Source organism: Akebia trifoliata, chromosome 6, assembly GCF_017979445.1.
Source record: "Akebia trifoliata isolate Shusen 1 chromosome 6, ASM1797944v1, whole genome shotgun sequence".
Lineage (NCBI taxonomy): Eukaryota > Viridiplantae > Streptophyta > Magnoliopsida > Ranunculales > Lardizabalaceae > Akebia > Akebia trifoliata.
Window position 1 is genome coordinate 5,849,292 of NC_141380.1, and position 23,167 is coordinate 5,872,458.

At 35.1% G+C, this 23,167-nt stretch overlaps 3 protein-coding genes across 3 annotated transcripts in view; 2 read left to right on the top strand and 1 right to left on the bottom strand.

The window, feature by feature from the left end:
• The first annotated feature begins 52 nt into the window (after positions 1 to 52).
• Positions 53 to 6,166, top strand: LOC147399874 (CDP-diacylglycerol--glycerol-3-phosphate 3-phosphatidyltransferase 2-like). The gene is made up of 7 exons (XM_086445426.1): positions 53 to 719; positions 3,373 to 3,470; positions 3,573 to 3,623; positions 3,793 to 3,906; positions 5,322 to 5,378; positions 5,480 to 5,565; positions 5,686 to 6,166. The coding sequence occupies exons 1-7, from the start codon at positions 248 to 250 to the stop codon at positions 5,804 to 5,806; spliced, it is 999 nt and encodes a 332-aa protein (XP_086301552.1). The 5' UTR covers positions 53 to 247; the 3' UTR covers positions 5,807 to 6,166.
• A 2,927-nt stretch (positions 6,167 to 9,093) lies between these two features.
• LOC147399875 (uncharacterized) lies at positions 9,094 to 9,922 on the bottom strand. The gene has a single exon (XM_086445427.1). It carries the CDS (start codon positions 9,839 to 9,841, stop codon positions 9,305 to 9,307), a length of 537 nt encoding a protein of 178 aa, XP_086301553.1. The 5' UTR covers positions 9,842 to 9,922; the 3' UTR covers positions 9,094 to 9,304.
• A 3,518-nt stretch (positions 9,923 to 13,440) lies between these two features.
• Positions 13,441 to 23,167, top strand: part of NRPC1 (nuclear RNA polymerase C1) — a 33,673-nt gene continuing 23,946 nt past the window's right edge. The window contains exons 1-12 of the mRNA XM_086445428.1: positions 13,441 to 13,556; positions 13,680 to 13,752; positions 13,858 to 13,987; positions 15,166 to 15,315; positions 15,520 to 15,673; positions 19,518 to 19,702; positions 19,842 to 19,951; positions 20,127 to 20,226; positions 21,260 to 21,475; positions 21,566 to 21,714; positions 21,811 to 21,952; positions 22,573 to 22,713. Of these exons, the coding sequence (XP_086301554.1) occupies positions 13,682 to 13,752; positions 13,858 to 13,987; positions 15,166 to 15,315; positions 15,520 to 15,673; positions 19,518 to 19,702; positions 19,842 to 19,951; positions 20,127 to 20,226; positions 21,260 to 21,475; positions 21,566 to 21,714; positions 21,811 to 21,952; positions 22,573 to 22,713 (1,548 nt within the window). The 5' untranslated portion in view covers positions 13,441 to 13,556; positions 13,680 to 13,681. The remainder of the gene's footprint in view (positions 13,557 to 13,679; positions 13,753 to 13,857; positions 13,988 to 15,165; positions 15,316 to 15,519; positions 15,674 to 19,517; positions 19,703 to 19,841; positions 19,952 to 20,126; positions 20,227 to 21,259; positions 21,476 to 21,565; positions 21,715 to 21,810; positions 21,953 to 22,572; positions 22,714 to 23,167) is intronic.

Below are 23,167 nucleotides of genomic sequence, written 5' to 3' on the forward strand. Positions count from 1 at the left end.
ATTACAAATAAATCCTTTTTATACATGTGCATTTGCAAATGCCACCTTCTAATTGCTTCTTAACGAAAAATGCAGAGTGGGAAAATAAAGAGGGGTGGGGAATCAAAGACAGAGCTTAGGGCTTCCGAATTCCGATCTATCTGAATTATCTGAAACGTTGTCAATCCTAGTGTCATTTAAGTATCTAAAAGAAACATCTGCCCAACTTACTAACGTAAGCCACCGTGCGTTCTTTTAACATTTAACCATGGCAGCACTTAAAGTCGCCATGGCATCATCATCATCGTCGCTCTGTGGTAAGCCCCACATAGTGATGGATACATGGGTGCGCAGGATAAGAACTAGTAGCAGCTGCTGTAGCAGTAGCAGTAGCGCAACAAGAAGGAAAGTAGGGATTAGGGTTTTGATAGAGATGACGAATACGAAGGGATCGACAATTATAAATAGTAAAAAAGGAGAGCGAATGACGGTTGGGTGGAGGATGATCTCTTGCGCACGTGTCGGAGGTACGCAAGACAAGGGTTTGGTTGGAAATTGGAGTAAAAAATCTTTCTCTTCTCAAGCCAAAGGTTTTGTTGCCGACAACATGGGTTCTGAGAACAAGGAACAGCAGAGCCACCAACACCACCAACAACAACAACATCAGACTCAAAGATTGCTCACATTGCCTACGATCTTAACGATTGGACGTGTTGCCGCGGTGCCACTCCTTGTTTCCAGTATGTTTATATTTCTATTTAAAGATTTGTGCTTTTTAATTTCTACAAGGTCACGAGATTGTTGGATTTGGATTTAGGGTTTAGAATGGGTTTTGCTTGGTTCGTAATGGGTAGCAGTGAGCATGTTGAATTTATGCTTTATAATTATTTGGAATTGATGATGGATAAACTGGTGTTTCTGTTTTTTTTTTTTATTTTAGGCTTTATTTTTGCACTTGAATTTAGATTTAGAACGGGTTTTGTTTGTTTGGATTTTTTTGTTTTTTGAAAATGAGGAATTTATGTCTGACTTCAAGCGTGAATTTTTTTGAATTGTTATCACTAGCATAATGTGGTTGATTACGGTGGTGCGTTTGTGTGTAGGGTCATTCAGGTATTTGATTTTAAAAACTAAAGCAATTTGGCGTCCTAAGATTCTGTCAAAAATTTCCTTTTTTGTGTTTACTGCATCTTTGGCCAAACTTCCTACTATTGATAATCTTACGGGTAGGGGTATTATCTTTGTGGACATCTGTTTCTTGTGTAATCCAGTGGGGAGTTGGTGGATTACTTGCTTTTGCATTGTGATTTAGCCCATTTTGTTTGGTCTTTCTTGTTTAATGTGTCATGGTGTTTCCCTTCATCGGTCCTTCTTGTCTTCCAAGGCTGGAGATTACTTGATTTGTCTGGTAGTGAGATGTTTTTGTGGGATGTTGATCCTTTTGTTGTATGTTGGACCTCTTTGGAAAGAAAGCAACAAAAGAATTTTCGAAGGGAAGAAGTGGTCTCTTCATGAGATCATTTTTTGTAGGTTGGGTTATATGTTTCATTGGTGTAAGCAAAATAGGGTGTTTAGAAGGTTCTCCTTTGGGGACTTTTTTGTTTAGGTGGGACCTATTAAGTGATCAGAGAAGTTAATCTTTGTTGTTGTGTTCTGTTTTTGAGGACATCTTGTCCTCCTTGAATAAAATTTTTATTTATATGAAAAAAAATTGGGGTTGGCTGAAGGCTTTGTTCATCCATTCAATTGTCTAAAATTATCCCAGCCATCTTCATATCTACTCTCATTACCTCACTTCACCTTTTATTTGGGTCATTTTTTTTTGTAAGTGTAATTTTATTAATGAGAGAGAAAATACAAAGCAGACAAAGGCGGTCGAGATGACCGGCCACAACGCAAGCACACACTAACTATTACACTATGTGTCCCATCTAAAAACAAAATCTTCAAAGAACACACCTTTAAAATCAGGCCACAACTTACACCAAAAGAACATGAGACCTAAGATGTTGAGAATTAGCTCCTGGTAGATGTTTCCAAGCCTTTGAAGATCCTTTTGTTTCTCTCCAACCATAACCCCCAAGTAGTGACAAAAGGAAGAATTTTTCTTCTCCCCTTGAACATAGAGAAATTCCAACTTTGGAAAAGAGAGAGAGTCGAATTAGGAAGAACTAAGGAATCTTGAAAGGGCCAATGAAATGGGACCACACAAGAGAAGATAGATTACAATGAATTAAGATGTGGTCCACTATTTCACCATTCAAGTTGCAAAGAAAGCAAAAGTTTGGAGTCACAAAACATTTTCGAATTAAATTGTCAAGAGTAGGTAATTTCAGGAGCACAACTAACCAAGCAAAAAAAAAAAAAAGCACCTTGGAGGGCACGTTTGAACCCTAAATGAATTTTGTGGGAAAATGATTGAAAGAAATATGGTTAGTGTTCAATCCAGAAGCAAAAGACTTAACACTGCATGTATTGCTTCTCGTTTGAGTCCAATCTCTTATGTCGTCATCCATGGATGTCCATTGAGCATGATCAAGCTGAGTCGTCAAGTCTATCAAATCCTGAAGTTCCTTATCATTGAAGTCCCTCCTGAAACCCAAATCCCAAACATGCTCGATTCCCTCAAGGTTCAAGAAGGCATTGCACGGCATTCCTTTTTTGGAGGAAAACTCATAGAGCCTTGGAAATTGATCGCACAAGGCTGAGGCACCACACAACCAATCCTCCCAGAATCTCGCCCTATTACCTCTGTCCACCCCAAATCTAATCCACTTTTGGGTCATTGTCTCTCTCTCTCTTTACAACCTTCAACTTGTACACTCCTAAGGGGCTGTAATTGGTCTTTGTTGCACATGACCAAAGCATCTCATTGACTTTTTTTTTTTAAAGTTTATCTCACCTAGTGGGACTGCTACTACATTTTCATGAATGTATTCATTAATTACTTTATCTTTCATAGTTATTCCACTCTTCTATAAAAGCATCGTCATCTCTAATACAATCAATCCATGACCATATTTTTCCTTGATTGTCCCCCGTTCAATTTGATAAAGCATAGTCGGTTCACTGTTGTCCTAAAAAAAAATTCTTTTCCTTTTAGTTTGATTGGGATGTATTGGTTGCATAACACTTTAGAAACACACCTCAACTTTAACCTTTCAACTCTAATTCCATGAACAACATCTTCCTCAGTTTCTCAATCCTTAAAGATAATAAAGTCAATGTTACGAGAATGGCAATTTTGTTAGTACAACATTTTATCTTCTATGTATATTGATGTCTTAGTTAGGTACTTTTTTTTCCGACTAGTTTAGCTAGGTACATTTTTGTACTGGCCATTTTGTTAATCTGTTCATTTCATGAAGCTAACGCATTAATTTCGCTCACCAGCTTTTTACATGAATAGTCAATGGGCAACAACAATTACAACAGGTATTTTTATCGGTGCAGCAATTACAGATTGGCTTGATGGTTACATTGCTCGAAAGGTAATGTCTCTGAAAAGGCTTCTTTCATATGACTAAATCTTTTCTGATTCTCCCAGTTTGCCTCTCTGTATTTTTTAGGGTAATTGGTAATATGTGTTTCAGATGCGGTTAGGCACAGCATTTGGTGCATTTTTGGATCCTGTAGCCGATAAGGTTGGTTTTTTTCCATCTTTCATCGATTTCAAGTTGTTGGTTAGATATAATTGGCTCTAAAAAGGCATGAAATAAAAGGTAAAAGGGCCACCGTAACTGTTTAAGATTTTTTTATTTTTTATTTTAAATATAAGTTTTGTTTTGGGGATTCTGATGCTTATGAATGCAGCTTATGGTTGCTGCGACATTGGTGTTACTGTGTACCAGACCTTTGGATGTTACTATGTTTGGAGAAGTACCATGGCTGCTACCTGTACCTGCAATTGCTATCATTGGTAGAGAGGTAACTTGCTTTTCATTACTCCCTTTCTGAAGTTTTGTTTTTAATCGTCAATGGATTTGGACTTAGGTGACTTTGTTTTACACAAGGTCAACTGTTGCATGCATTTATTTCATTTTCACTAACTCAGATACCCAAAAAAAAATGTAATTCAAATTCTAGCACTTCAACTCTGTTAGACTTGAATTTCTTGGCAACGGATGTCATTTTAGAAGAGAAAATGTGACCCGGTAGGGTAGAAAATAACAGATGTATGAGGGAACTCAATTTACATGCATAAAAGGCCTGTGCAGAATCAATCTGAGTCCTTCTCTCCCACTGTACCGATAAAATAGAAAGTCTTCTCCTACTACTGGTATGGATAATCTCCACCCAATGAAACTGAGCTATCGCATCTCTATTGGCTCCTTTACGTAAATTGGATACTCATACGCCTGATTACTACCATTGATGGTGGTGTGACAGTAAAACCCTGACTATCTGTTTCATTGTCTGTTAGATTAATTACAGATTTGCAAAAAAAAAATTGCATAGTCTCAAACCAACTTATATGACTGAAATTTCTTCTGTTCCTCAATTCTTTTTTTTTTAAACAATTGGTGTATACGATTTTTTTTTTCTTTTTTTGAAATACTTCATTTTTTCCCTTCCTATTATGTCTCAAACATGGGGGCAAGTAATACCATTGAGGATGTGAAACATTCGGCCGCATCAATCCACGAAGTTTTCATGTGAATATGTAAAGTGTAAAATAAACTATACAAGCTGCAAGAGCACGAAAGACAAAATGAGAAATGAACTCATCCAAGGGGACTTAGTAGCAAGCCCTGATAGTTGACCAAGTGACAAGTGAGTGGATGGAGATAATTTGGTCATGTGCAATGAAGAGGTGTGGAACGTTTTGGTGCAGGTATAAACTAACTATACAAGTTGCAAGACCACGAAAGACGGAATGAGATATGAACTCATCCAAGGGAACTTAGTAGCAAACCCTGATGGCAGACCAAGTGACAGGTGAGTGGATGGAGATGATTTGGTCACGTGCAATGAAAAGCTGAAAGAGGCGTTGATTGAGGTGGTAACTATTTGAGCAAGCTTTAATGGAGGAGGTGGACTTAGACCTAGATGCCATCCCTTAGTTGAATATATTTTTTTGCGACTGTTCGTTTCCTGTATACAATTCTTTGGAAGTAAAAATGCAGTTAGTTTTGATGGATTCACTCCTCTTTTTTAGAATATAATAAGTGAGTTCTTTTGGTGAAAAATTTACTGTGCATTCAGTTCCTGTGAACTACCTCATGGAGCCAAGATGTGGTCTTAGTTTCTCTCTCTCTCTAAAATTTTTTTGGTCATAATTGCATTCGGTTACAACTTTCATTTTTTGGTTTGTTGTCTCACTAATCATGGCCTTTGTGCAGATAACAATGTCTGCTGTCAGAGAATGGGCTGCATCTCAGAATAGTAAATTTCTTGAGGTTAATTTCCCAACCCATACCTCTCTTCTACTGCCTTAACTGTTTCAAAACCTATAAAGCATTACTTACGTACTCTAATCCTTGAATGTTATTGCTGTCAGGCCGTTGCTGTAAACAACTTGGGGAAATGGAAAACAGCCACCCAAATGATCGCACTAACTATCCTCCTCGCTACCCGTGACAGCAGGTTTGTGATTCTCTTTCTATAATTCGAAATTATCGATAAAAATTCCATATATTCTCATTCAGAAATTTTGTTGGAAAACATTTGATCTGTTTCACTTCTTCCTGTTTGTGAATTGTACAGTCTAATAGGGTCAGAGATTCTAGTACCGTCAGGTGTTGTTTTGCTTTATGTCTCAGCGGGGCTTGCTGTTTGGTCATTGGCCGTGTACATAAAGAAGATTTGGAGAATATTGTTGAAGTAATAGATTCGTTCTTCCACTGACTGGCCAGGATTATCGGTTGAGTTATTATGTTGGGAAGGTTTTGGAATGAGTTCCTTGGATAATCAATATTTATTGACGGCGAAACCGTTTTCCATATGGATGCGGAGCCGTCTCAATACCCGCAAGTCTGATATAGGTGTTTTAGGCAGAAATCTTCTATAGCAGAAAGGGTTTTAGGGTGTCAGGGTTTGTTCTTTCCAGTGTTTAGTTTACAAACGTTTTGGGATGTTTGGCTACCCAATCATTCAGAATGTGTTGGAAGAAATTTGATTAGATAGGGAATGTAAACATGAATTATAATGATTAATAAATAGCATTTTTTCTTCTTCTTTTGGAACATGAATTGCTGTTGCAGAATTGTGTAAGATCATCATCGCTCCCCTGTCTGCTTCTCTAGCCCAACTTCAAATAGGGTGGGATGTGTGCCGACATGTGTACAAACTGCCCTAAACCATGGTTACTTTGTAGCCTCCACAGTTTGGTTTTGGGGAGGTTAGGCATGGTTTCAAAACTTGTCCGAGATGTATTGCCCAGGTTGTCTCGGTATCGCCCAACAAGAAGACGGATGGACAAGTCTATGTATCGGACAAGATTTAAAACCCACGTTCATTTTTCTCATAGTTGAACGAGACGTCTCAAACATATTGGAATACTCGTCCGAGATGACTCTGTCTCGTTCACGGATGAGACAAGACGTTAAAATGAGTTTTAAAATCATGGTTTAGGGCACACGTCTTTGGTTTAAGGATGGCACTCACACGTTTGTTGTTCCTCGTAAACTGGTGCTAATGGAATGAAACAAAATGACTATTTTTTAAGTTAAGAGAGACTGACTTCCATCAACTTCAACATGTGAGAATTCACTTTGAAGACCTGATTTGTTTTAGTTGAAAGACATTTGTTTTTCTTTAAATAAATAAAATTATTTTATTAAAAAGTGGATGAGGTCTCCCATAGAATCAAACAAAATAAGGTTCACTCTCCCTTTAAAATCCAAATTCCATCAAAAAAGAAAGTTACCTCCAAGTTATGTGAGTTGTATACACTAAAAGAAAATAAAACCTAAAATACATGTAACAACTTTCATTTAGAACTCTTCATCTGCAAATTTGTGTACTGATAAGAAGTCTCGTTTATACATTTGTTTCTTTTAATCATGGCTCATGTTTCCCTCAATCCGTTACTTCCTTGAGGACTTGAGTCTTTATTTTCGCCTTTTCGGTCATTGCATGAGCATTCATTTTAGGAAATCATCTCTATTATCTTCTTTTCTTTTTTGTTGTTCAAATTTTCAAAGAATTTAAAGGAGCGTTCTTTGAAGATTTTCCTTTTGGATAGAATCATGAATGTAACATTAGAGATTATAACAAGAGTAAGCCTCATGTTTGCTAACCTTTAGGTTTTCTCCTTTTCAACCACTCAATCCTCTTTCCTTGCTTTCAATGAAATTTTATTTCTTCGGTAAAAATTGGTTTCCTCTTAAGTGGAGAGCAGAGTAGCATAGAATATCCTAATGCCCAATTTCAAAATGTGCTTAGCAATTTCATAGTCATCTTCATGAAAGTTTTCGGCTAAATGAATTATTTTCATCCATTTTTGTCTAAAGTCTCTTATTGAAAATGAGTTCACATTCGATTTCACTATCTCAATCTATGTTCTTTTAAATTATCTCTCACCCTCTCTCTTTACTATATACAACTTTCACATTCCTTCACACCACAAAGTCGAAGTAGGGGTTTAATGAAAAAATGTCAAAAACAAAAGAAAAACAAGAAAAAAAATGAAAAGAAAAAAAAATGATGAAACATAAAATATATAAAAAATAAATTTAGAAATATGAAAAAAAAAAAAAAAAATATATATATATATATATATATTATATATAGGGTCAGGTTCAAGGGCCGTCTGAGAAACCGTCTAAGAAACTTTCGACGGTAAATAAAATTTTAAAATATGGGTTAGAAATTTTGGATTGAGCTGATTTTTTGTGAGGATGATCTCTATGATGGGAAGATCATCCAAAAAAAAATCAGCTCAATCTGAAACTTCTAACCCCGTTAAAAGTGATTTAGAATGTGGACCGTCGATTTTTTACCACTTTTTATCACTAATTTGTAAATCACTTTTGATGGATTTACAAGTTTCTGATTGAGCTGATTTTTTGTGAGGATGATCTTCTCATCATAGTGACCATCCTTGCAAAAAATCAGCTCAATCCAAAACCTCTAACCTTATTTTGAAAAACGAAAGTTTTCTTAGACGGTTTCTCAGATGGCCCTTGAACCGCCCCCATATATATATATATATATATATATTATATATATATATATATGGGTCGGGTTCCTGCACACACATTGCGACACACATAGAGACAACGTGTTTGTCTTATATGGGCAAAAATGTTTGGAATGGGCTGATTTTTTGTGAGGATGATCTCTGTGATGAGAGAATCATCCTGGCAAAAAATCATCAAATTCCAAAACTTCTAACCCCATCAAAATTGATTTACAAAAATTGGACGGTCTATAATTTTTCAACAAAAATCGGACAGTCTAGAAGTTTTGGATGGGATGATTTTTTGCCAGGATGATCCCCTCACCATAGAGATCATCCTCACAAAAAATCAGCCCATTCCAAACATTTTTGCCCATATAAGACAAAACGCGTTGTCTATATGTGTGTCTATATGGTTGTCGTTTGAACCTGATCCTATATATATATATATATAAGAAATGTATTCTATATTTCCAGTATAACATGTTCTAAATCATAATTATACACATTATAAAGCTAAAAAAAATTTGCTCATCAATATATATCTTTTGCTCAAAATAATAAACTATTGAAAATAAAAAAAATCATAACATTAAGATATTATCATCAAATCCTATATTTCTACATTTATGAATCACCACATTCTATTATGTATCAAAACCCAAAAAAAAAAAAAAAGTGTTCAGATTTCTCTTTTTTTTTTTTTTTTAACTTGTTTAGAAAGTTAAAAATGAGTTTTAAATGAGAAAAAAAAAATATGACTTTTTAAAAAATTGCATTTTTTATTTATTGTTTTATTCATCAAAGGTACAAGATGCACTTTTTTTTAGAGAAGAAAATGTCGTTTTTGTTACTATACTTCACACTGGGATAATAATCATCCTTTCTCTTAATCTTAGTTTATCGTCCATTGGAGTTATTGATACATTTTTCTCAAATGCATTAGTAGACATACCATAGGACTAAACTTCTGACAGAATTGTAGTAAAAAATTTTGTTAGCCAATAAAAACTTCTCATTTCCATTTTATGTTGATAGAAAACAATTAACAAGGACACAATCAACACAACAGGAAACAATTCTTTGGAATTTAAGCAATAAATATGAAGTTGAGCCTTGAAAAAAGTACCCAACAATGGCGCAAGCCTGTATGGCTTCAAACCCCAAAAAATCTCCTCAATCGCAAGTTCCCAACAATTAACTCTATCCTTCATGTCTCCTCTTCTTCTTCTTCCTTTCATGTCTCTCCTCCAAATCACCCAACCCTCCATCTTCCACCTCGATTTTCTTTCTCTTCTTTCTCTCCTCTCTCTTTTCCTCCTCAATTTCAAATCCATCACCGCTTCTCATCTTCTTCTTCTTTCTCTCACTTCCCCTCTCCTCTTCATCGATACCCCCATCTTCGAAATTTTCAGAAAATTTGAGACTTTGTCTTTTAACCGAATCAAGAATTCGATCGACATCTAGTCCATCTTGTATTGGTTTTTCCCTAGATTCCATTAAGTTTTCATAGTCTATAGTCTTTGAACGAGACTTCTTGCGCTTTCGTTCGGATCGTTCAACTTTCAATTCTCTGTGAAGCTGAACCAACTCATTGAAGGCTTCTGAAGCGCGTCTCAGATATGCTGAAACGGCTTGCGAAGCTCCAGTTTCTGCGGAGATGAAACTATTTAGAACTGGTCTCGCTTTTGTAAGGGAGATTGGCTTGGAAGAGACGATCGAACCAGAGACAGTCTTCATTCTTGCATTAGAGAGAGAGAGAGAGAGAGAGAGAGAGAGGGGTTTAACTCTCTCTAGGGTTTCTGCAACTTCTTTGATCAAATGGACGAATTAGCATACCATATAACATATCTCCTTGACCTCAGTCTGTTTTAAGAGACTAATAATGAAAAATGACCTAATGTTGTTGAAATCTTGAGCCAAAAGCCTCATCTTCAAACCTAAGATCAATCCCCATCAACCTTCATACTTAAAGAATATGATAGAGTTTTTGAAAAGGTGGAAAACTATGGAATTTAGTTAAGATGAGATTAAAAATGATGGTTGAAGATGAAGTTAATAGGTTAAGAACAAGGTATCATAGAAGTTGACAAGTTTGAAGATGGTGAAATTTTAAGGAAAATGCTTGAATAACATAAACGGAGACGCAAGCGTAACACAAATGATGTGGTGGCGTGCACATAACCGTACATGTTTTTTACTAGTATCTCGAGGAAAAAGCATCTACAATAATGTGCATGACATCACGTCGTTGTGTCTCCCTTTGTGTCACCCTAGCACTACTCAATTTTTAAGTCATATGTTGGACATGAAAGAACTTTAAGCCATTTTAGATTAATCTTTCATGGTATAATGAAAAGTGAAGTGGAGGGGATGTGTCATTGTTATTATTATAATGAGAGAAGGCGAAGTAGAAGTGGTTTGACACCAAATTTTTTAGATAAAATTATGGATTTATTTGGATTAAGAGAAGTGGAGAGAAGAGAAATTCATTAAGAGAAGAGAAATTCAATGCCTCTCCATCATATTTGGATTGACAGTAGAGAACTTGGGACAACTTTGGAATTTTAAAATATCTTAAGAGAAATTTAGGGGTAGAGTTGAAATTATAAATTATTTTAAAAGGATTTCTCTCATATTCTCTCAGTTTTTGGAGAGAAAGAAAAATTGCATTTTTTTTCGCTTCTCTTCTCTGTAGACACCCCAATTTGCACGAACCCATAGGAAAATCCAAATTTTCTCGAATTAATTTCGATTTAGAACTTAAGTTCTTCGACGGACCCACATTGCTATTTTGCATCATTTTCATGCATACATGCATCATCTCATATCATCGCATGCCCATACCTTGTCCCTAATCCACCTAAACCTATGCCCATCACCCAAACCCAAATCCAAGTCCATGTCCTAACCCAAATCCAAGTCCATCCTAAGCCCAAACCCAAGTCCATATCCAAACCCAACACCAAGTCCATACCCAAGCCCAACACCAAGTCCATTCTCTCACCCCTTCACAAGATGACACATGTTGATACCTCATAAGCCTCCAACACCCAATGCATCATCTAATTGGAGAGTCAACCTTTCTTTTGTGAAAACTCAAGAATGCCCTTCTCAAAAAGTTTAGTCAAACCAAAAAGGTTAGTTGGTCTTTGGTAATAATCTATAAAGGTGAGAGAACTTCCCATTATGCCCTCAAAAGGTGGGAATCTTCAAGTACATACATGGAGTTCTCCCATTGGTCAATTTCAAAATTATACTTTCACCCTTGCTTTATTTGTTATTTACAAATGAACCAAGACCTACTTTTTACCTACCACTTCACATTTACACATGTCATTCTCTCATTCATCCTCCCAAAAACACTTTTGTTCTCTCACCTCTATTTACCAAAAAACCAAGGATCAAAGCATGCTTTTAGGGTTTCTTCACAAATGTCATCTTTACCCTCATACAAATGAAAAATCCAAAAAGAAACAACCTAAATCTCATGTCCATTTTCTTTATTTTTAGGATTGGACTACTTTATCCCCAAAAGTTCTCCAAAAACTCTATAAATACCCTCATTTTCTAAGAACAACTGATGCTCTCAAGTCCCCATCTCTCAACCTAAAACTCTACCAAAATCTCTACTCATCTCTCAACTTCCAACCTTCAACTCTCTTAACCATCAACTATATCCTTCAACTCTCAAGCTCAAGTTCTCTCAAGACTTCCAAAAGGGACAAGGTGGGACAATAGTTATTGATTTGTTTTTTTTAACTTGCATCTTTTTCTTCTATACCTCTCTTTTTATTTTTAGAAGCCTTTAGGATGTAATGGAGAACCCTCCTTCATCCCGAGTAGATTGAACCTCAACCTTGGGCATGGAATGCTTGAGGCGGTTTGGTCGAAAGGATGGAGGTTGAAGCCCTTTTTAACCCATCTCATATCATGCATCATAATGTACACTATGCACACACATCACACATGTTGGCTATGATGAAGAAATGTGTAACTCTCTTGATGGGGTTAAAACACTAAGCTTCTAGCTAAACATGCATGCATTAAGGTTATAGATCTAAGAGAACTCCTTTCATGGAACTTCTCTAAAATCATAAACCAACATTTCAACTCATGCAAAAGTGTGTTGACTCCATAGAATGTCTTTTTCCATAAGATATCTCTTATGTCAACACTAACATCAAAACCTCTTCCAATGAGGTACATACACACTATATGCACCCACCCACTTCATGCATCTCATGCATTCTACTTGTTATTTTAATCATTTTAAAAAATGGCCAAATCTAAAGGTAACCACCTTAGGTGGAGAGAATGGGGTGCTTAACACCTTCCCCATTCTCTAACCGAATCTCCTTACTTAGATCTTAGGTAGATCATACATTTTCCATGATTGAGAGTCACTACAATGCCATAAAAAATGGTTTTCAAAAAAATCGATTCGGGTGCCCATTCACACCCATTTACAAAAAAGAATGGTGGCGACTCCAAACAACGTAGCATTGAGGTTCAAAGGTGAACATTTCTCATGTCTACATTCTCTTCTCTTCAATTCTTTTCTCTTTTCTCCCTCCCCCCCCCCCCTTACTTAATTTCATCTTCAACCTTCAACGTTAGGTAAGAGTTTTTTTCTTTATATTTGACTTTGAATCTCTATCTTCTTCAACTTATAAACCTCAAGAATAAATAAGATTTTTTATATTTGGGTAGAAAAATAAAAAGGGTTCTACAAAACATTGAAGAGAATGTATTTAAGATGAGATGAATAAGTTCAAAAAATAGTTCATCCTAGAGATTAACAACTTTAAAATGAAGGATTTTAACATAAAATCTTCAACATTATGATTCCATTGTCTTCAACCTTCATCAAGAACAAGTTAAGATATTTGGAGAATGAGAATGATGGAGAATGAGAATGATGGGTTTTTGAATAAAAAAATAAAGATTTATTATTATTATTACAGTAAATTCATATCCTACAATTGGTAGTATCTTGAAGATGACAGATTTTTCAAGAAAAAAATATCAAAGGTTTTAGATAGTAATTGGAACCAAAGGCATTTAGGTCAGTTTACATTAGTCTCTCACACAAATCATAGGTCAAGGGGGTATGTCATCAATTTAAAAATATAAGGGTATCTCTAATATTGATCGAAACGTGTGGCCATGTCTAAATAAACCTTTTTTTTGGGGGTTAAAATTTGTTTAGTGCAAAGTGCAAACAACATCGAAGAATAAAAGTACTCCTTGAGTGGACTCAATAATAGTCCCACATCGAAGAATGACAAACTTTCGAACTATTATTAATTGCTCATTACATGCAGCCATGTGTGTGTTATAAATCGTCGAAGTTACCTTTCTTAGCGCCTTTTTACCCTCCCAAAACCCTAAAACCCTGGTGGTTGGCTTGGCGGGGAACTTGAAAATCTTCGGCACACACACTTATCACAACGTATGAACTCTCGTGTAAACTTTTTGATAATAAATATTAATGTAACTTTTTTTGTTAATTAATTTTAATCGATCTTAACTGTAACTCTTTTCATTTTCTTTTAATTTTTGCAACATTTCTCAGATATGGCAATCGTTCAAGATCAACTCCAATTCACCAAAGAGCCATACATCGAGGATGTTGGTCCTCGTAAAATGTGAGAATCCTCTCTCTCTCTCTCTAATTATTTTGTTTACCCAATTTTTTTTTGTTGATTATATATTCTTTTAGCTGATTAAATGTTTTGTTTACGAATTGACAGTAAAAGCATCAAATTTTCGATGTTTTCCGGAGCCGAAATCAGGAAAGCAGCTGAGGTTCAAGTATGGCGTGGTGGGTTTTATGATTCAACCAGAAAACCAATTGAAAATGGTTTGCTTGATTCTCATATGGTGCGTTCTTCATTCTTTTCTGTTTGTCAATCGCATTATCTAGTTATTTCTTTCAGTTTTGATATTTGTAATTGCTCGTATGGCGTCCTCTTTATGAATTTCAACTTGCATCGCTGCTCTTAAGCATAGTAACAAAATTTGGTAATTATTCGGAGGGGATTCAATTTGGGTAATTTGGATAAATTCGAGAAAGTTTTTTAAAAAATGGGAAAGTTTCGGGGAATACACAAATGATGTTTTTCAGTTTCTTGTTAAAATCCATCATCTTCGACCCCCCTAAAATCCCTTTTTTGTCCTTGAGATTTTACTGTTGTGAAGAAAATAAATTTTTGGGAGTGAAGGTTAAAAATGTTACCATATCGATTTAATGGGCTAGTCCTTTATTTGGAGAGTTTTACAAGCTTTTATGCTCTTAAGAAAGTTGATTGGGTATGAATTGTTGAAAACTCTATATGAAATGGAATGTTGAACAATTTATAATTCAATTACCATAATATTTGAATAATTTAGAATTGGAAGAGAACTTGAATAATGATGTATCTCCAAATATTTTCAGATTTTTTTTAATCCTTTTTTTGTTCACTAGATATACCAATTTATCACAAATAATGATATCCTAGCATGATCTTTCCCTCTATTCTTGCAAACCAAATCTTACTTAAAAAGTCCGTCAACACTAACATCTAATGTCTTCTTATCAAGATGATATACCATATGGGTTGTGCCTTTGTTCTGGTTGCAGACTTCTTTGTTTTAACTGGTTCATTTAAAAGTATAGTAGCTTTGTTACACCGTTGTTTCATCAACTATATAACAAAGCATGGAGATATGTGATGGTGTCTGACAATGATTCACATGGATCTTCACAGACACGATATGTTGACTTCTCTATAAGTTCATTCACAAATTGAGAGATACTTTTGAAAATACTTATGTTCATGTTAAATGTACGGCATATAAAATGTAGATAGATTAGCTGACATATGTTAAATCATATAAACAATGTATAGATGATGGATAAAAACAAAATATTGAATGAAATGAGGTTTGATTGTGGAAGTTTGTTTCCATGTGTGTGACACGTGATTATGACATAGTATTCAACATGGAAAACTCTTAAAAAATGGAGAATTATTTTTACAAATACGTTAAGGCTTCATTTTCTGTTGGATTTTCAGGGTCCTGCAAACAAGAGCGGTATTTGTGCAACATGCCATGGGAGTTTTGCAGCATGTCCAGGGCACTTTGGATATCTGAATCTTGTCCTCCCTGTATTCAATGTAGGATACTTCAGTTCTATAATAGACATTCTAAAGAGCATTTGCAAGGTATTGACTTAGTATAATTGGAGTATCTTTTTTTTTTTTTGAAGATGTGTCTCTTGTGTTCGATCGAGTAAACATATTATGGTTTTGCTACACATATTTCAGCTGCTGCAGTAATTTTTTTTCGTCGATTTCTTTTATATTGCCAAAAGAAAGTTTTTTTGTTCTGTTGATTCCTGATAATCAACTATTAAGATTTTTTAACAGTCTTGTGCTCGAATACTTCTTCCGGAGAAATTACGTAGAGACTACTTAAAGAAGATGAGAAGTTCTAAAATGGAGTCTCTGCAAAAGAGTGGCTTAGCAAAGCAAATAGTTAAGAAGTGTAAACCTACTTGCCACCGATGTGGATATGTGAATGGTTTGACTTCTATCTTCTACTCTTAGATTATATCACATTTTTAACATGTGCATGAGAAGTGGCTAGTTTAATTGTTTGCCACATGTTTTATGACTATTGCCAACTATTGGTGTTATAAGTAGCTTGATAGCTTATTCTTCACTAACTACAAAGTAACCCATAGTATTGTTTAATTATCATTTTTGTATTGTATGTACCATTTTATTGTTTTGCTCACATTTTATTTGGTCAAACTCTGGTTATTTTGCTTGTTTTGTTGAGCATTGGAACTTTTAATCATTGAATCAAAGGCTTTACTTTTATTACATTAAACTGATTGTGGCAGATTTCCAGTGGGACCTGTAAATTTGAAATTATCTTCATTCAAATGGGAGCAGTTGAACTATGCTCCAACGATCACATTTTCTTTTTTGCCCTAATGGCATATGCGAAAATGTGATCCAAAATTGCATATGCGAAACTGTGGTCTGAAATTGCATATGCAAAAAATGTGATCCAGAATCACAAATGCAATCAGCTAGCTATGTTGGTTAAAGTCTGTGAGAGTTGATACTATGACCTGGGTTTTGAACCCGCCTTCACTGTCTAATTACAAACCACTAACTCGCTTGGTTAGCCAAAAAATCAAATATGCAATTGCATATGGCATATGTGAAAAAGCTATCATTGAAGCATATGCCATTGATACAAAAAGTATGTGATCAATTTGCTATGTTGGTTAAATTTCGTGAGGGTTGATTCGACAACCTGGGTTTAAAACTTGCCTTTGTTGTCTAATTACAAACCACTTCACTTGCTTAGCAAAAAAAAGAAAGAAAGAAGTGCGATCACATGTGATGTGACAACTATACAAACCCCTTGTATTTTCACACTTCTATCAGAATACCATCTGATTCTAATGCCTTGTTTGTTTTAATCTTTGCTAGGGTTGTTTTAACTTTTGAAAGCCTAATTATACGGAAGTATCCCTACTTTCAGATCTCCCATATATCTCTTGCTAGCTCTGAGTCTCTTTGGTGGCCCTTATCAGTTATTAGGAAAAGGTTAATGAGCATTCACCTTTTCCTAATTTTTTAATTTCTTACTAAGTCTCTAATCTTCGTCTTTAATATAACTAACATTATCTAGGTCTCTAATTTTCTTTTCTCTGATTCGTGCTAACTTGTAAACATGGTTCAAAATTTCGTGCCATTGAAAAAAATTTCTACCAAAACTAGAATTAAACAGTGACCCCAAAACATTCAATATTTCGGAAATGTTTTGGAGTGTCAAAATATTTTGATTGAGACAGTTTCAGTTTTTCTACTGATTGAAACATGGCCTTGAAATGAGATTTTAAATCTTGCTTGTTGACATCTTTCTCACATTCTCTTTAGTGCTTATTGGAAGATCTAAGTTATAATTTATGTACGTTGAAGTTCCATGTATATAATGAGGGTGATGAGGGGGTAATTTGTATGTACTTAAAATTATTTTATAAAGAATGAGAGAAGGTCAATCAGACCCCAATCTCGTTTTTTTCCCCTATGTAATCGTTTCCTTTCATTCTTTCTTCTTCCTTTACTATTTGATCTATAGGCCCCTAATCTATATTACAATTTTGTATCAGAGCCTATTTTGTAGATCATCATATGCCTTTTGCTTAGCTTCACTTGCCACTCTATTTGCTACTCTTTTTTTTTTTTTTTTCCATTTTTATATTTTTCTAAGTTTTCTTGTGTTCCAGTTTTTTGCCACAACTATATTGGATCTTTTTCCCCTCTAATAACCTCTTGGACATCAACATTCCACCACCAAGTTTGCTTATGTGTGAATTTTCCTTTGCTCTCCAAGGAACTCTTTCACTACTCCTTTAATGCCTTGATGTTCCTCTCTTTTTTAAATTATGGATTTGCTATTTCAAGGTCATTTTCCATTGCAAATTTGATTATTGCATTTCCCATCTTATTTCCTTATCCAAACCCATCTCTTCCATAAACCTTCTCATATCCTTCACTTTCCTTCGTTGTATGACTATTTTAGTTTCTTTTTTATAAATATCCTCTCTCCATCTAGAATTATTTGGATGAGTTCATCCATATCTTCCCAAAACTATCTTTTGACGTTTTTCCTAATCCAAACTTGGACACACTTATGATGTTAATTATCTCTTTCCTTATTACTATTTTATAGTTCATAATCGATCATCTATTCTCCTAGCACCTACAACTTTATCGTTCATATTATTTCTAACTTTTCTCATGTACCAGACTTTGTAGCCATCAGTTTCCTTGGTTTTTTCTCCTGTCAATTCGTCTCTTGTAAGCAAGCTATATTAATTTTCCTTCTTTCCCTTGTATCCACCAACTCTATATTTCTATCTATTCTATCCCCAAGTTCTGAGTGGCTAGACGAGTCCTACACTCTTGGACAAACTTCTTTACTTGCATTCATCTAGTTGATGTGAGAATCATTGTTTCCAGTTAAATTATTTTATGAAATTTCATCAATATTTTATGAAATTACTAAAACTAGCTATAGATTTCCGTGTAACATTCCACGATGGACAAACTTGTGGGGATGCTTCAAATGATGGATAACTTTTCTTGGAGATCTTATTTAAAGGAGACTATATTTTTAAAAAGAATATACGTTCTCTAGTTTTCTTATGAGTAATATCTAAGTAATTTTTTTTTCAAACATAGGTTTTTTGGTCTTGGCAGAATGAAAATGTCTCAAGGTTTCAAACCCTTAGATTTTCATTTTTTGTGGTGCCAGTTTGGAACATTGTACCATAAATGTCAAGCATGTCATTTTGTAGTTAGTATATTTTCTTTTTGATCAGTTAAATATCATTAGTTTCTGTTTGAATCGAAGGTAGTAGGTATTTTTTTAATCCACAATTCCATATTCCTCAAGGTTTTTGTCAATTGAATAAACAAGGTTATGCATTTTTCTTGAGCTTAAAAAGGAAATAATGGTTGATTCATAATGGCATCCTTTGAGTTGTCAGAAGATGAAGGGCTAGTTTTTTCGAGAATTGTTGGGTGACTTTGTCCAAAATCAGAGAGATTCAGAAGAGTCTTTAACAATTGGGTAGTGCAATAGTTTTCTGACCTATAAACTTCCCTTGGTGATTGCTTATATTCACGTACCGATAAACTCAGCTGATAGGAAGCTACGGAGATGGGATTCCAAGAGTATTTTTTAGTGCCATCATTTATTGCATTTTCTATATTCGGCCTTCCTCTTTTCCACTAAGTTTACTGCACCATAGTCTTTTTACCTGTAAGGCTACTTTCGTTTTTGATAAGCAAGGATTAACATATTAATAGAGATGGAACATTACAGTATGCTATAAAACAGACTAAAGCTATGGGCAAAGTCAACCTCTCTCAGAAAATGAATTCGTACAAAATCTTGGATCTTATATCCCACTTAGAGAAAATTTCGTGAACCAACACATTATTGGAAACTTTTAGGAGCCATTGGAATGAAGTCAAGTGACTTGTACTTGTCTTCGAAGGTTCCATCATATTTTTTTTTTAGAATCCCAAATGTTTCAATAGAGAGAAAACTGAAGGAGATCTCATTATTTCTGACTAGGCTTTCTGCACACTGACAATCCAAACATGGAGAAATGTCAACCCTCCAAGTTTCCTTTTTTTCCCTTTCTTTTGAGAGCTTCTAAGGCCACACCAACGTTACTTTAACTCTGGAGCAAGTAATTGCATCAACAATTTTGTGTTTACTTCTCTCATATGACTGTTTGGGCCACAGAAAAATGTTTTCTGGAAAGTACTTTGTTTCTTTAAAGAAGAAACCTTTGGAGTCAGTAATTACTTATGCTATTGTTGCAATGCAGGTGGGGTGAAAAAGGCAGGATCTATGCTGGGAATTATTCATGATCGTTCAAAAATTGTTGATGGGACTTGGGAGGAATGTAAATCAGCTATTTCTCACATAAAAGAGTCCAAGGCATCCTTCCATGTTGTTCATCTTCTTAACCCTGTCAGAGTTCTTTCTCTTTTTAGAAGAATGCTGGATGAGGTAGATGCTTTTAACTGATTATGGTTTTGATACATAAGACATAAGAGTGCAATACATTATCTTTCTTCAAAGAGAGATATTTGAGATGCATTAATTGGATCATTCTTTTAAAGTGAGATCACTTTTCTTCGTGCTACAGGACTGTGAATTGCTTTATCTTTGGGATAGACCTGAGAAACTCATTATAACAGACATTGCGGTGCCACCTATATCAATCCGTCCATCAGTTTTTATGGATGCTGGAAGAAGGTTGCCTTTACATAAATTATGCATATCCATATTTAAGCCTTTTTTTTAATATTATTTTTTGTTCTTGTGATAGACCCGTTTTAATTATGCTTAAGTATGATTTTTAAGTGTTGCGCTTCATGATGGCTTTTTTGGATGTAGTAGTGTTTGACAAAGCTTCTCCTTTGTTTTGTAGTAATGAAGATGACATTACTTCTAGATTAAGTACAATTATTGCAACAAATGCTAGCCTTCGACAGGACTTACAATGTACTGCCCCCACATCCAAATGCCTGGTAATTGATGGTTTTTTCACACTTTATATCTCTACTTTGAGACTTTTCCATTGTTACTTATTTCGTATCTAAACAGTTCTTGTGGAAACTTTTGATGCTGTTGATATACATATATACATAGGATCAGGAGCCAACTATTTGGCCAACGTGTTTTGTCCTATATGGGTTAGAAGTTCCGGAATTGGCTGATTTTTGGTGAGGATGATCTCTATGGTGAGGAGATCATCGTCACCAAAAATCAGCCAATTCCAAAACTTCTAACCCCAATTTACAAGTTAAAGAATCGTGGACTGTCCATTTCTTTGTAGACCACTTTTGATGGGGTTAGAAGTTTCAGTATGGACTGATTTTTGGTTAGGTTGATCTCCTCATCATAGAGATCATCCTCACCATTCCAAAATGTCTAACCCATATAGGACAAAACACATTGGCCAAATAGTTGGCTGTGGAACGAGAACCTTATATATAGTTTTTGCAGACTGTTCCTAGTATTGTATGCTGTACTTTTGGGTTTGTTTCAGTATGTCTTGGTTAGTCTCACAATGTATCAGTTGTGACGGTCTCAATTTTTCCCTGATCTAGAATCACCCAGAGACAAGATTTTAAACCAATGGCCCAACAACCAAAGTATCATCAATGAACTGAAGTCAAATACCTTTGGGTCTTCCAAGTTCCAACCCCACCTCTAAACCTTGCAACTCCGTAAATGTCTACCACTCTAAAAAGTACTCTACCCAAGGCCTCTAATATTCCAATGAACATAATAGGATTTCTTAGATGCTATACAATAATGCATTACAGAAAATCACTGTGTATTGTTAATGTTTTTAATCATTTTCCAGTGAATCAGAAGATTATGCGTACGATTCATTGTGCATTTCTTGATTTTAAGGTTTCACATTATATAAAAACTAAAATTCTTAAGATGAGACTAAACTTGGAATTTTTTATTATCAGATTCTTGCACCATTTCATGTGTTTGGATAATGCCGTCTTGAGATGCTTATGTTGAGTATTTTTTTTCTTCTTTCAGGCGGACTGGGAGTTGCTTCAAATTGAGGTTGCACAGTATATTAATAGTGACGTACGTGGTGTTCCCTCAAGTATGCAGCCAGCCAAGCCTTTGCGTGGGTTTATTCAGCGTCTCAAAGGGAAGCAGGGACGTTTTCGTGGGAATCTCTCTGGGAAACGTGTTGAATATACTGGCAGGACTGTGATTTCCCCCGATCCTAATCTCAAAATTACAGAGGTTTTAAATGCTGTTTGAAGCTCTAGACTTTTTTTGGTACTATTTGTGTCTATGCCTGCAATTTATTAAATGAATTTGTGGTGGTTTTAGGTGGCAATTCCCATCTTAATGGCTCAGATCTTAACTTATCCCGAACGAGTTTCCAATCACAATATAGAGAAGCTGAGGCAATGTGTCCGCAATGGCCCACAAAAGTACCCCGGGGCAAATTTCATTAGATATCCTGATGGTACCATGACGTAAGTTCTATTCTTCCTATCATTGGGTTATTCTTCTTCCCTCCCATTAGCTTTATTTCATGTTGCAATAGCATAAATACATGCACCATTCTGCAGGCACTTAAGGTATTCTGCCAGGAAACGTGCAGCTGATGAATTGAAACATGGTTACATTGTTGAACGCCATCTGGAAGATGGGGACATTGTTCTTTTTAACCGACAACCAAGCTTGCATCGGATGTCTATCATGTCCCATAGGGTAACTTCTTCATTTCATTGTGTACATACCAGGGCTTAAAATGGGTCGGGTTCAGGCCAAATCTGAGTATATCCATATTCAGGTCCGAATTTTTTATCAGGATCCATATTCACTTCGGATCTTATTTGCTAAAACCATATCCGAATCATTTTGCTTTCACTAAATCCAGACCCGGACCGACCCGACTGAACACTTGATTTGGGTCGGTCGGGGGTCGGATAATTCAGGACCGTTCAACAATTTTTTTTTGCTATATATTTTTTTCCAACTGCTATACCATTCTAATTCTTTTATAAGAATTCCTGTTATATTAAAGTCGTAGAAAAATGATATTTTGAAAACACAAAAATATAACTTTCAAGGCAATATATCATTCAGATCTAGGCAGATATAAATACTGATCCATATCAGACCTGGTTAAAGGGACATCAACCCAAATTCGACCCATATTTTTATTCAGATCTACTCCAAGGGTTTAAACCTGCTAAATTCAGATTCGAATCACTCTGATTTTGGATAAAATACGACCCATTTTATGCCCTAGTACATACTACATGATCTCTTCAATTTAACTTTACATTGCTCTTTTCTTAAATTGAGTTTCTACCTAATGTACGTAGGCAAGGGTAATGCCTTGGAGAACACTGAGATTCAATGAATCTGTTTGTAATCCATACAACGCTGACTTTGATGGTGATGAGATGAATTTACACGTTCCTCAAACGGAAGAAGCTCGCACAGAAGCTTTAATGCTGATGGGGGTAAAAGCCTGAAATTTTGCTTTGTTGTATATCTATGTTACTGTGTATATTTCATGTTGTTTTCAGTTAAATTATGGTTTTATCTTTTAATTCCTTTTTTTTATAAGTTTATCTTTTCATTCTTGAATGTGTTTAAAATCAATCAGCTATTGTAGTTTTGGCAATAAATTTAATATACTTTAAGTGTGCCTAATAATTTGTGTAGATTCTTGGATGTGAGCCACTATCTATTCTTGAATCACCAATTCTATATAATATATGTTTTGTTTTGTTCTTATAGTTTTATCTGCTTCAATTTGTCGCTATTTCACTATTTATTCTTGAATCGCCGATTTTAAATAATATATGTTTTGTTTTCTTCTTACAGTTTTATCTTCTTCGGCTTCTCTCTTTATGTTCCTTTAGTATTAAATTATTATTCTTTCAAAGCATTTATACATAGGGTTTGCATTCC